The sequence below is a fragment of the Plutella xylostella genome, chromosome 25 (assembly GCF_932276165.1).
Source record: "Plutella xylostella chromosome 25, ilPluXylo3.1, whole genome shotgun sequence".
Taxonomy (NCBI): Eukaryota; Metazoa; Arthropoda; class Insecta; order Lepidoptera; family Plutellidae; genus Plutella; species Plutella xylostella.
Genome location: NC_064005.1, coordinates 3,159,107 through 3,173,755, shown reverse-complemented (window position 1 = coordinate 3,173,755; position 14,649 = coordinate 3,159,107). Strand labels below are relative to the sequence as shown.

Here is a 14,649-nt window from a genome sequence, read left to right as displayed (position 1 = left end):
TGTAGACATAGGTACCGAGTACGGACAGACAGACATACCGAATCCACATGTGTTCTGTTTTTGCCTTTCTGCTACGGACCCTAAATACGAACGATCGAGAGCTGCCATGCGATCAGTACCCTTAACACAAGGAGATAAAGTCCTAATTAGCGCAGCATTTCCTTAAAATTGAAAGACTGAAAGTAGTTAAGAATATGGTTATTTTAAAACACCCTGTAATATGAGTAAGTAAAGTGTAATTTTATTCACCCTGTAGAGCGTAGTTACATGCAATTTTATCAATTTATCAGTTAGCTGAAAGCGGGTCAATGTACCTACAGAAAACACAAACACAAAGCCCGTAACATTCCACCTTCATTGAGGACATGGGCCTCATCCACGCCTGAAGGGGTTTCTTATCTCCACGCTTGGCAGACAGGTTGGAGATATCTAACAATGCTATGGAAAGAGCTCGGAGAGTCGTCAGAAAGGCTATAGTGTAGGACGCCCTTAAACGCGCATTTTATTTTTTTATAGTTATTTACTTAAATAAAAATTAAGTATGACTATAAATTAAACTACCGACAGCAATGAGTCATCCCATATTTGAATTACTTTATTGATGTTTTTGCTGACCCTACCCACTAATCAAAGAGTGGCAACTCCAATTAACAAACAACCATACATATACCTACATACACACACGCGCTGCAATGTTCGTTAGTCGCCTACACAGTGTTCTGTGCACCCTACATACCTAAATAGCTTCAATTGATACAGTTTAGTATGTATGCTACGTAGGATCACAATTATTTCATCCCGATCAAGAGTCAATCAAGTTACCGACGCAATAAGAAATATTAAACAGCTCCGCATCAGACTCACGTCTCGTGTCGAATCGAGATTAGGGGGCGTGGACTAATGAGCCTTATTGCGAAACGAGAGGGTGTGACTGTGACAGTCATCTTTCAGCCATCATCCTTAATTTGGCTCCATTCAGCATTCAATTTCTACTTTGTATTCGCCACCGTCAGTAGCCGGCGAATCGGCGCCGAAGACGGTCGTGCGAGGGGACTGTATCGCGAATTTTCGCGAGTGCTCATTGTTACGATTACAATGTATAAGATAAGTGTTGTGGTTTCTGTGGTCTGAGTTTCGTGTTCCAGCTTTCTTTTTGTATGAAACTATCGGATGCGAACTGCGTGAATATGTGAGTTTGTTTAAGGTTAAAGTTATGCGATGTTGTTTTGTTTTTGTGTGACAGCGGCGGCTCTGCTTGGGCAACGAAAGGAAAGTCTTTGTTTTGACCGGTTATTAGGACACTGTTATGCGCATTTTTATTAACTTTCCTGAATGTTTTTTCAACCACCAATTTGTCTGCTGCATAGGTAAATCATGCTCAAAACTTCAGCAATGATTTAGAGACTCGATCAAAAATGAAATCATTCTGCCATCTGCATATAAGTACCTACATTTATATATTTTATCAACACTATCAACAAACCTACCACCTACAAAGCCAGGTCCGAATTGTGTAAGTAGCTTTACTACAATGCTATCTATGAAATTCTGATAAACTGATCCTTTAAATGAAACATTGAACTCATTTTTAGACAACAACAAAACATTACCCAATAAAATCGCTGTAAGATAGCAACATGAATGTTCCAAACGTAAATAAACACCGTGATTCATGAGTTCACAATTACCTACGACTCACACGCAAAGACGCACGCTTCACTACTTCACTCATACACTGCTGCACGCATATAAAATACGATTATACAGGGTGTACAAACTAGTGAAAATGAAACGCTACGATTAGATTTACGAATTCCACAACCTCGTGATCTACCAATCAAACTGAACAACTTTCCTAGGGACAAACGCAATAAAAAAATTAAAAAATCCTTAGAAAAATTGGGTACCTATATATAAATTTTCCCAATGTAGGTAGAGGTACCCACCTCTACCTACATTGGGAAAATTTAAAAAACACGGCCGATCATAAAGGTTATCACTGCCTCGCAATATTTATTTATTTATTATAATAACAATAATGCTTAACAGCTACGGCCAACTTGTTTGCCAATATGTTTCTTTGGGAGAGTTATAACTTTTATATTCCGCATACGATTTGATGAATGTATGTATAAAAATATACTTATAAGTGCATTATTATAGCTACATGTATCTAATTCCGCACCCACCCAGTTGCCCTGCATGCGTATCTTCATTTATCATCGCGCCATGTTGCATCTCCTACACAGCACTGTGTATGTGTATAGTACAGTTGACGCCATAAAGAAGTTGCTTGACCTCCTCTCTTTTGTTTTTGCTGGTTATTTTCTCAATGGCGAACAGATCAAGGTTAGGTGGACGTTGGAAGTTGTAACCTTTTACTTTAATGGTATTTAAAATTCACCAAATTATTTTCTTTAAATGCTTGAGAATATTTTAAAATAATTATGTTTATGGTTAAGTATAGGCACTTTTAGCATTAAGTCCACCTTTTGTACACTTATATCTCATATTCGTGCATTAAAGTATTAAATACATATACGATATAAACTAGGGGGTTACCCAAGTAACATTTCATTAGAGCTTAGGTTGTAAGAAATGCCTTTAGGTTTTATAAGGGTTGTGAAAAGGTTAAAGCTTTGCTATCTGGTCATATTGAGTACTTGGGAATGATTAATAAGTCCTAAAACCAATTGTTTATTAATACAACCTTGGAGCTGCTGATAAGAGTTTAAATTAACGTTATTTTAACTTGTGTTTCAAGAGCATATAGTTCTAGGATCTTATAGTTGTCGTAGACTCCTGATTAAGTTCTAGAAAAGCTAGCATTTATGCTAAAGTGAGAGCTTAAGGTTAAATTTTTAACCTCGATACAACCATACAGTTATGGAATGTTGAAATCACTTATAAGTAATTTTTAAAACCTATCTTAAACCTTCAGGCTAATGAGAGTTGTCTAGGCAAACAAATTAGGACTACTTGGTGAAAACCAAAAGCATTAAGCACTGGCTATGAGCTAAAGGCATGATTTAAGTCTTTCAAGAATATTTTAAAGCTTTAGAGGCATCCTCAAAATATGTTTAATGCTTTTAAGTAATTTCCTAACGGCCGCCATATTTTTTCACTGAAATTTAAAATAAAAACTTAGCAAAAAGATACATTTTAATTAATTATGGGAAAATTCAGTAGCGTGTGCTATATAATTCCAAATATATGTTTTTTTATATAGACAGTTCTTTTATTTCTAATATAACTTTAAACCAAACATAAAATTTTATCTATTTTTTTAATTAAAATATCATCAAATTTATTATTTACAAAAGGCCCCTTACGTATACAGAACTATTATCCTAAAGTATCACGATAAAGTGCTAGTCGCACAAGTTTTTCATATTTCCTGACTTCAGCCTAACTACTTACTGTATTTTTTATTAATACAACACTTACTAGTTAGCCATTTTGAATCTTGGAAAGTGTCAGGTAATGGCGCCATTTATTATAATTATTATAAAATCTTACACAGAAACATTTTAAAACCCGAGAGTCCTGGAAACGCATTACAAATATCCATCAAATATGTTTCAAGTTATAGTAGAGTTACATCCAGGACTAATTAAGAACTTAAAAGCTGTCTTCCAAGGTTATGATAACGTTATAATAAGGTTGTGAAGGTAATATTTAGGTTCTGTGTAATTAGATCAAAAGGTTCTGGGTTTGAGCTATAGGTTTTGCTGTAGCTCTCAGAAAGGTTCTAAAACGTGGGCCCTTTTTGCACTCAGGAGGTTAATATAAGGTTAATATAACGTTGTTGAGCCTTCTAAGACTTACGAGTTGATTTCCATACAAAGGTTCTAGAACCTTTTCAAAACCTTTCTAAAACCAAAAATGTTACTTGGGTAGTCTGGCTTCACAAATAACGAACGCACGTGAGCTTTCATGCAATCGGTGCATCGGTTCATTTAGTGCCAATTTCTCCATAGTTGGTTATCTAACCGACAGGGATTGGTTAATCAATTATACGTCATCTCCATATAAAATTCTTGACAGATGTGTCAAAAGACTCAAAAGTCAACCAGTAATAGCTGGTTATGGTCTAACCGACTTTGGAGAAATTGGCGCTTAAAGCAACGAGATAGGGTCACGGTTAGAGCAGCAACGCTCCAAAACTTAGTTTTTCCTTGGCTGGAGTGGCCTGCAGCGACACGACAACCCTCTTTTGTTAGGTTATTGTCAAGGTAAAGCCACCCCGCTGTGGTTTGTTTATTTATGTGTACATGTACAATTGTACAATGCTGGTGCTGTGACGCAACATTGGTTTACTATATCGAAAAATACGAATATATTTCTTATTTTTCCGGTATTTGCTTGTCTGGTCTCCACCTACCATGGGTAAATGGAATTCGTATCATTATTATTTACCATTGGTACTTACGATATTATATGATTGAAAGAAAGGAAGAAAGAAATAATGTATTCACCTTCAGAATACATAACAAGAAAAATTACATGACACAAATTAACATTATTAGGTAACAGCTTAATATCTACAATAAATAATAAAACAATAGTCTCTGGTTGTCAATATTATATTATGCTTGGTAGCAAGTACTTACCTTAGTAAGTTGATGCACTTATTATGCTATTTTTAACCGACTTCGAAAAATTGAGGAGGTTCTCAATTCGTCTGTTTACCTTCGTATATGTACTACTACTTTTTTTATAAAATAAGTTCTTACTTACAAGTTTAGTTTACAAAACACTTAACTGCAGCAGGAATAACATCGTATCGCCGCGTTGCAATTGCAAATAGATTGTGGAGCTGATTGTACTATCAAAGTATCAACACTTATTGCGATTCAAGGCTGACTACGCGCTGTGTAAGTGAAGTGTTGTTTACAATTCATATTGGCAGTGTTTTTTTAAATTCCGTTAGTCATTTTGTTTGCATAAGTTCTGGATAGGTAGTAGGACGACCGAATGGCGTAGTGGTTAGTGACCCTGACTACTGAGCCGATGGTCCCGGGTTCGATTCCCGGCTGGGGCAGATATTTGTTTAAACACAGATATTTGTTCTCGGGTCTTGGATGTGCCCGTAAAATGGCAATAGGCCCGCCCCTATTACATTGGGACTAACATAACACTCTGGCGAAAAGTGGGTGCAGCAATGCACCTCTGCCTACCCCGCAAGGGAGTACATTAGTACAAGGCGTGAGTGCGTGTTTTTTTTATGTAGGTAGTAGGTTGGTACAGAAAAATAGAACAAGTCCGCTGCTCAAGTTAACTTACCACCCTCGATGGAATTGATACCTGTTGTTCAGCGGAGTAGTACTAAACCAAAATGTATTTTTTTATCTAGGCATTACGTTAACGAGTAAACGAAAATGATGCGGATTTTTCATAAGTTGATTCAGCAAGTACCTAACCTAGTAGATACTATCGACAAGATGATTTGCATGTCTTTCGATGACATCACCGAAGATATTTTACTTACCTATAGAGTACATTTCTCAGCAGAAGTGCTATTGTGTAGTATTGATGAGAATCGGTGGCTCATCGCGTCATGAGTCCTGCGGGGTCAATGTACGGACGAGTCTGCTGTCAGAGGGCTTTTTCTACACACCCGGCCGCAATCAAACCGGAACGATGGCGAAAATGTTAATGGATTTAAAGATTTTGTGTAGGCTCCTATATAATTGTAAAGATATATTTGTCAGACGTTTGTAATAAATGCCCTTACAACTTGATAGCATTTAAAGTATAGCTCTAGCTCTAAAATATAGGCGCATATTTGCTAAAAGCACACGTGTTGGTATTACTTCATGATCTGTATAAACATAAATTATAAGTACCCCTACTATCTATTTTTAAAAGTTATGTAAAGTTAAAATATCAATACAAAACAAACCTTACCTTATTGCAAAAAATGCCCTTCTGATCGTTACAGCGACAGCAACGACAAAAATCTACTGTAAAATAAAAAAATAAAAAGGGCCATTGAAATTTACTGTTTCATACTGAATCATTGATGTTTATAAGTTTTCAAGATTGTAAAGCAAACCAAATGCTAGCGTAAGATATACATTGAACAAAAGGCAACGGGAAATATCCCCGTTGTTTTTCCTCACAACACTGATATTATACACAATCTTTTACAGTGTAACTTGACATTCAAAATTAATTCTTATAGTATATATGAATTAAGTATAATATAGACTCTACCTAAGGCGTAACGCTGAGCGTCCCATCTGTGCCATAATGTGGTATCTGGTATGGCAGAGACAGCAGAGTGTAAGAAAATATTCAAAATATGTATAGATAAGTAAATTATACTTATGTTAATTTATCATTGTGTCGACTTTTATATACTTACCTCTAAAATATAAAGCTTATATTTATTATTAATTACTCGTATCGAGAGTGTTTGTAATAAATAAGTTATTCTAAAGGGAGTTTTACTGTTAGCGATGCTTGATTAAAATGAGATTTATCCTACCTCTGTATCTATGTATGTAGAGAAAACTTAATTTACTTCTAAATTCATGCGAGATGTAGGATTAACTAGAAATACTACTAAAATATGATGTAGTTAAGATTGATAGATTTTATTGTATGAGATAAAGAATAGAAAAATTATCAGTTTAGTTGTACCTACTTAAAGGTATAATAAAATTAGTTAAACTTGCATAAAATTCTTCTTTTCTTAATAATGGACGTGGTTTCTCTCACTTATATCCAACTAGGTACACTTGTCCAAAATTAATAATGCACATGCAGATCTTCACACCCGAATCATTAAATCGTAATTTTTCGAAAGAAATAGGAGTCAATATCATGTGTCACATAATCGAAAACAACCGTACTGTCAAAGATTTCTATGCGCATTATCAATTTTGGAGCACTGTAAGTGTTTGCTTTTTGCATGACTGGATCGGGCTTCAAGGAAATTAGTATTGTTTACTGTGCGTATAATCGTAATACGCATATATACAATAACCATGTACCTGCATATAGTTGTATAGGTAGGGAACGTTGCCGCGTTGGATTATTTTCTTTTACACAAGCTAGCGGACTTTTATCCAATAGGCTTACCGTTATGAACTTATCATTATAATGGAGCGATGTGGATAGTTGGATACTTTCTCAGGAGGTTTTATAAAACACACCGAGAACTAAATCAATTACTCAGTTTCAAACCTAATAGTCTTCGTAAATTACTTACTCCCTTTAGTAGGGCCTTTAAGAAGAAGAAAAAATACTGCAATGCAGAGAAAAGGGGAGTCCGCCGACAGCGGGCCCAGATGCCCACGCACTACGCGCTTGGGGAAATATTATAATACTAGCACAAATTTATATAAAAAATTGTAAGTATTGTAAAGGCATAATACTCTACTTCACATGAGACAAAAAAGTTTTGCATCCTAGAATGTAATTGGGTGTTTGTTGGTAATTGGAAAAAGTATTAAGTATAAATTAAATCATTTCAAAAAAGGCGGGAGGAAAACAATCAGCATTTCTGTTTCGTAATTTATAAGATTCGTCCACTTCGTTTTTGCTCCACGGCCGTTTCAACTTGACGCTCGGAATTTCGAAATTACGAAACGTAGGTACCTACTCATATTTTTGTACAGAATATTTTTTAATCATCTACAATTATCTATTATATAATTATGTGTATATTCAATGTATAACTTGATTCAGACTCTAGACTAGAAAGTATGCTCGAACCTTCAAACCTATTTTATTTAACTTTACGTCTAAAATCGATACAACGAAATTGTGTTACATAATAAAAGTACACTAGAAAATCCTTTCACTTCTGCAGTTGACACCTCTAGCCCTTATTTTAACTGAGAAGACCTTGCTCATAACAAGCTTCACGATTTGGCACAAAAACACTGGAGTAGTTCACAAAAACTTGTTTTACTACAATCGATATTGCTTATCCTTTTCCTTGAAGTCTCGCCACACGTACTGTGAAAGACATGAGTGCAACAGTTGCAGTTGCAACTGGACTCATGTATACATGGTAGAGAGTCCAAAGTCCTTTGGCAAGACTCCCACTATGTCCTACAATGTAATGAAAATGAATTATAATTAAGGTGAGTCGTGGATTGTTAATTGTAAAGTATCTCGTGTCAATGTATGTTTTCCGCTGCTCAACTGCGAAGTCTTTAAACTGCTAACCTAAGAATAGTATACAGGGTGATTCTTTCGTAGGTGCATACCCCGAAGTATGTTACAGAGCTCTTCATTCTGAACAACTTTTGTTACAATGACCTAGGGATATACAGAAAAAAAGATGCTTCTTAAAAATTGGTTGTTTACGTGACACTGTGTATGGGAAGTATATATTTTTTTTCGAGAATATCCCAAGGTATAGCCTAATGCACCTACAAAAGACTCACCCTGTATATTCAAATGTGATTGATTAAATTTCCTTTTACTTTTTTGATGATAACCATTATTACTTAATGATAATAATTTAATATTAACTTTCATGAAAATGCAAAGTCATCTTGTTTTATATGTTCCATCGTTTCCTACTTATTCCTGAAATAAATAATTCAATAGTTTTGTTCAACTTACCATTGTTTTCTTGTGGGAAAATACAAAATACACAGCGTACAAACACATTATCTGAAAGACCTTTAGCGTTCTTCCCGAGTAGAGATACCTGCAGCGATAGTGTTACAGTATTAGTGTACTAACATTCTAGAACAATTTCTAGACTCTAGTCCCCTATCCTTATAAAGGTAATTCTAATGTGCGTACAGTCTGGGGCAGAGAGGCTGAACCTCTCTTAGAGTGACAATTCAGACTTCTCTGACTTCTGTATTTATACTGACCGTTGCTGGTATAACCTGTCTTGGTGTTATCAAGGTAGTATCAGATACGAAGGGCCTTACCACAAAAACTATTAGAGTACTAGCTGTTCCCGCGCGCTTCGCTTCGCCTTAAAAAGTTTTCCCGTGGGAATTCCGGGATAATAAGTAGCCTATGTTCTTTCCCAGGGTCTAGACCGTATGTATACCAAATTTCATCCAAATCCGTTTAGTAGTTTTGGCGTGAAAGAGTAACAGACAGACAGACAGACAGACAGACAGACACAGTTACTTTGGCATTTATAATATTAGTAAGGATATTAGTAAGGAAGTAAGGAATTAAGGATTTAACAGGTTTTTAGTACTGTCAAACACCTACAAAATCTGTGAAATTTCTTTTTAAACAGTGTTTAAAGTTTTTTGTGGTAGTATAGAAAGGGTCCATACTACACGATTCCCGTCGGCTTTCCTTTAGGATTTACTGATTTGATATTTAATATGTACGATATGTCATGATAGTTATACTTATATTTTTCTCACACCGGCTTCCCCTGCAAAGTAATTTACATTTCGCGGCTGGTAGGTATAATATCTTTTCTGTCTTCTAATAATTATTTATCAGAGAACGACCTTATTTTAAATTTGCTGTACTACAGAACAGTATCTTTTACTTGGACTTAATGGAATTTTCTTAGAGAACTGCAAACCCCTGTGGCAGTAGCGTCTTGTATATGTAAATCGTGGGTTCCATTCGATTTCATCCTTTGTATTCTCCTCGACCTTTGATAGTAGCCGAAGTCAAGTTCAGTATTCACTATCTTCGCACGCCATCTTTGTTCCACCTATGGTCCTTCTACGGTTCGTGCTCAGGGGGTCACTTTATATGTCGAAAAACTAAGTTGCGGAGCGCTGCTGTGCGAGCCACTACTCATCTCCTTATATTCGTGAAGATTGAACGATAGCTCCCGTTCGTTCGTTTTTCGTCAGTATAGAGATAGAGTAACCCTCCAGAGGCTCCCACGGTTACTTACATTGCGCGAGCGCATGCAAAGATGCCAGATGTCAGATCAATACGTTGCTAAGTAGGTAGAATATAACGACTAGCATGGTTCATGATTATATTCATGGAACACGGTCGCTAATTGGACTTCAACATGCGATTTCTTCTAAATTATAGGTACATTTATAAATATATTTTTCTTTACTTAGTGTACATAATGTCATGGTTCTATTCTATTCTGAGCGGGTGAAGCTCCTTTACGTCCCTCTAAAAAGCTCTAATGGGCACGAGGCCTAAACAAAAAAATAAAAGTTGCAATTGGATCTCTTGGACGAGAATTAGCCAGATTGGATTTTGCAATTAGTATTGCTGCAAATGATAATAACATAAATTTCCGATCTTAAGTCTGTTATTTGGTGCCAATTTAACTCTGCGATGAATATACATGGGACTTCTGGGAAATATGACATTTTACGATCATTTACATTATTCCGCTTTTGTATACATGTTAGTTTTCCAACGATCTTAGTAAATTATTCTAAATCTAACATAATCAAAATCGGTACAACTGGCAATCGGTTATCGATAAGTAAATTAAGAACCTCCTCCTTTATTAAATGTGGGTTAAAAAGCAACACGACGCTCATCGCTCATCATTAATCATTTTAAATCAGCAATTTATTTTAATGAATACAGTTCAATACTATTATGTCTTAATTTTATTAATGTACGTGCATAAACGCAACGCAGTGGGAATAGCACAAGGAAAGATAGGCACTGGTGGGTAACTCTAACTGTACAAAAAAACGAATCAACGAAAGACATGCAATCTAAGTTGTATCTTTTTTGATGTCTAAGAGTTTATGTATTATACAGGGTGTTGCAAAATTGGTATACTAAGTCGAAACCTACATGCGCAGCATGGTATATCTAAGCCTGAAACTGAAATCAGAATTTGAAAATTCACATGTAGGTTTCGGCTTAGTATACCCTTTTTGCAACACCCAGTATATTTTCACAATGTTATTGTTATTAAACATCTTTGTAGCTTTACATATATACAGTTAAGTATTTTTAATATATTATATATTATGATGCTAGGTATATAAACTATGTATGTAAATATATTGTAGGTAGTATTCTATTCTATTCTATTCTCATAGGGGGTGAAGTTCCTGTACGTGGCTCTCTCGAGTGGAACCTTTGTACATATCCCCTTGATTTCAGCTCAGGTAGTATGTTTTGGTATATTAAATATTTATGGTATATTCTTTATTCCTGCTACACTTTACCCTTTACATCTAAATATCCTTCCACCCAAAGGTTGTCTGGAAGAAATCGCTTTAAGCGATAAGACCGCCATTTGTACATATGTGTTAGATTAAGTTTTGTATTGTTGTCCATATTTTTGTGTGCAAATAATTTATTTATTTTATTTTATTTTATTTTATTAGGAAAGCTAACAGCATGTTACACAAATAATTAATACATGAAAACAGGTATCTTAAAGCTAATGACAAGCTTTCACAGATAAATGTACAGAAGTACCTACTTAGTAACATATTAAAAAAGCGCACTTAAGTTATTAAATATTTTAGTCTAACACATCTAGATAAAAAAAAACAAAAGAACAATAAGAACCACTTGAGTAGATATGATTAATTAATTAATTAATTTAGCCAAGTTGTTGAGTTGATGCTACAAAAGTCCGAATAAAATGAGTTTTAAATGATTCAATGCTACTACTGAAGATGTCAAGATCGATTTCGCTGCACAGCCTGTTAAATGTACTACACGCTCTTAGTATATAGGAGTTTCTTCTGTAATTAGTGTGAACGATTGGCACGAAGAAAAGTTTATTCATTCTAAATGATCGCGCAGGTGCATAAATATTAATTTTAGAGAGTAGATCAGGACAGTCGCTTATTCCTCTAACAAGCTTTATGAGGTAAATTATATCCGACACGGTCCTACGCAGGTGAAGTGGCAATAGATGGAATTTAATGCATCTCAGATTATAATCCATACTGTTTGGAATACGAAACTTAAATTTAAGGTACCGTGTAAATTTCCTCTGAATTTTTTCAATCCTATCCGAGTGAATGTCGTAACAAGGGTTCCATACCTGACAAGCGTATTCTAGATTGCTCCGTACATATGAACAGTATAGCAGTTTGACTGTCTTCATACTTTTAAATTGTTTAGAAGATCGCATAATGAAGCCTAAAGCTTTGGATGCTTTGTTAACTATAGATTCTATATGCTTATCGAATAACAGCTTACTATCTTGAATCACACCCAAATCACGAATGTGGTACACACGGGATAGAGCGTGATTTTTTATCGTGTAATTTGATTTAAATGGGGAACGTTTCCTTGTAAAAGTGAGAGAGTAACACTTGGAAACATTCAATTCCAATTTGTTACGCTCACAGTAAGAATCAAGCCTATTTAAGTCTTCTTGGAGAAGTGAGGCATCTAACTCATCATTCACCACTCTGAAAAGCTTCATGTCGTCTGCGAATAGCAAGTGATGGGAGTGATGAAAACAGTTGTCAATATCTCTAATGAATATAACAAAAAGTAAGGGCCCTAGCAGAGATCCTTGAGGAACTCCGGATGGAATGTTACGCCAAGCAGATGTGTAGCCATTTAGCACCACGGCCTGAGTTCTATTACGTACATATGACGTGAACCAACGAAAGAGATCACCTCGAATACCCAAATCACACAATTTCATTAAGAGCAGTCTGTGATCTATCCTATCGAAGGCCTTACTATAGTCTGTGTAGATAGTGTCGACCTGATTGCCATTGTTCATGTTATCAGAGACGAAGTCGTCAAGGAGTATCAAATTAGAAACTGTAGATCTTCTCTTAAGAAACCCGTGTTGAGTTGGGCTCAAATCAGATTTAATGCTTTCATATAGTTGATTATATATAACTCGTTCGAATATTTTAGCTAGTAGACACAATTTGGAGATGGGCCTATAGTGTTCAACACAGTCTCTTGATCCTGATTTGTGAATGGGAGTAATAAATGCGGACTTCAAATTCGCAAAAAAAAATTCATTTTCCATAGAAACTTTGTTGGTCACGTGACTTTTTACTATGGGAAAATAATATTTTTTTTCGCGAATTTCCAAATTCTGATTTCAGATTCGGGCTTAGATACACCATGCTGCACATGTAGGTTTCGGCTTAGTATACCAATTTTGCAACACCCTGTAGATACTTTACAAAATCTCCCTGCTTTTACCCGTTGCAAAGTCAGCATTTTCAGACTTCAGATCCAGTAGAGACCACAACGCTCGCCAAATCTTCGGTTTTCGTAAACTAGAATGACCCCCTAATACTCCCAGTCCAGGATCATGCTTACCTGCTTCAAAACTGGTTCTCATTCCCGACTAACCTGCATGCGGAGAATATTAAAAAGAAACATTCAAAAACTTATTCGCTTGTGTAGAGGAGCTTTGCCAATGGAAGTTGACTTAGGAGGAATTTCACCAAACGCTAAACGTATTTAGTAGCCTGTCAAACGTCTGTACAAAATGTATTAAAAAAATGATTTAAATACAATTTTAAATACGTTTAGCGATTGGTAAAAGTGACCCTTTAGATTAAGAATATATGAACGTTCGTATTAAAAGGGTACAATTTAAATCATCACCAAAAAAAATAATTGTACGCTAATACATTGCACCAAAAAAAATAATTAAAACTAAATTAATTAAATCAACTCCAAAATCGAAACCCCAAAAAAAAACGTTTACGTTCCAAAATAAATAAACACGCCTCCAAATAATTGCAAGTTTACAATAGAAAATCTTTTTCATCGCCAAAACGGATAAATCATCACCAAATTATGCTATACTAAAATATAAACATTGACACCAAAACTAAGTGTTCAATTTTTTTTTTATATCACCAAATTATCCTACCCAAAAACAATATAAAATATAGTATAAAGGTAATCGATTTACCTGTTAATTTTAATATGTAGGCATTTGCGGCTTTAAGAGTGGTGCGGCATGAATTTTGAATTTGCGCGATGCTTGCGGACGCAATGTTGATGTCTAGTACATCGACCTCAATACATCGCGGCAAATTCACCCCTTCTGGACAGGGTCAAATTTGAGCGGCGCCATCCCCCCGCGCCCGCATACTCATATACATACATTTACCTATCATCATCATGATCATCAGCCAATAATCATCCAATGCTGGACATAGGCCTCTCCCAAGGAGCACCACAACACTCGGTCCTCGGCCTTCCTCATCCAACCACAACCCGCCTAAGGTCGTCAGTCCAGCGGGCAGGAGGGTGTCCCACGCTGTGTTTGCCTGTTCGAGGTCTCCACTCGAGAACTCGTCTACCCCAACAGTTATCGGTTCTTCGGCAGATATGACCAGCCCACTGCCATTTCAGCTTGCATATTTTGACAGCTATGTCAATAACCTTAGTTCTCTGACAGATAACCTCATTTCTGATACGATCCATCAGAGAAACCCCAAGCACCAAGCACTTAACTATAATACATTGTATTTCAATTCCTTATTTCTATAGAATTTATTGGGAGTTGAGATGGCGTAACGGATAGATTTTACTAGGCACATACTAATGATTTAATTAATTCATAAAGCAATTTAACAAGTGACATTGTTTTGGGATAAGCTATTTATTATTTGGTATAGACTTAATTTTTAATATTTACTTTTACTTTTTTTGGTTAGAAAGGATTATTAAAATGATACTGATAAAAGAATATATTGGTTACATCTATATAGCGTTGATATACTTTATTTGGTTTGAAATAAATTTTAATGG

General features: G+C 35.6%; 1 protein-coding gene across 3 annotated transcripts in view; it reads left to right on the top strand.

Annotated features, from left to right (window-relative positions):
- The first annotated feature begins 998 nt into the window (after nt 1–998).
- Nucleotides 999–14,649, top strand: part of LOC105380803 — a 68,031-nt gene continuing 54,380 nt past the window's right edge. For all 3 annotated transcript variants that reach the window (XM_048630063.1, XM_048630062.1, XM_048630064.1), the window contains exon 1: nt 999–1,189. In XM_048630063.1, coding sequence (XP_048486020.1) covers nt 1,158–1,189 — 32 coding nt within the window. In that variant the 5' untranslated portion in view covers nt 999–1,157. The remainder of the gene's footprint in view (nt 1,190–14,649) is intronic.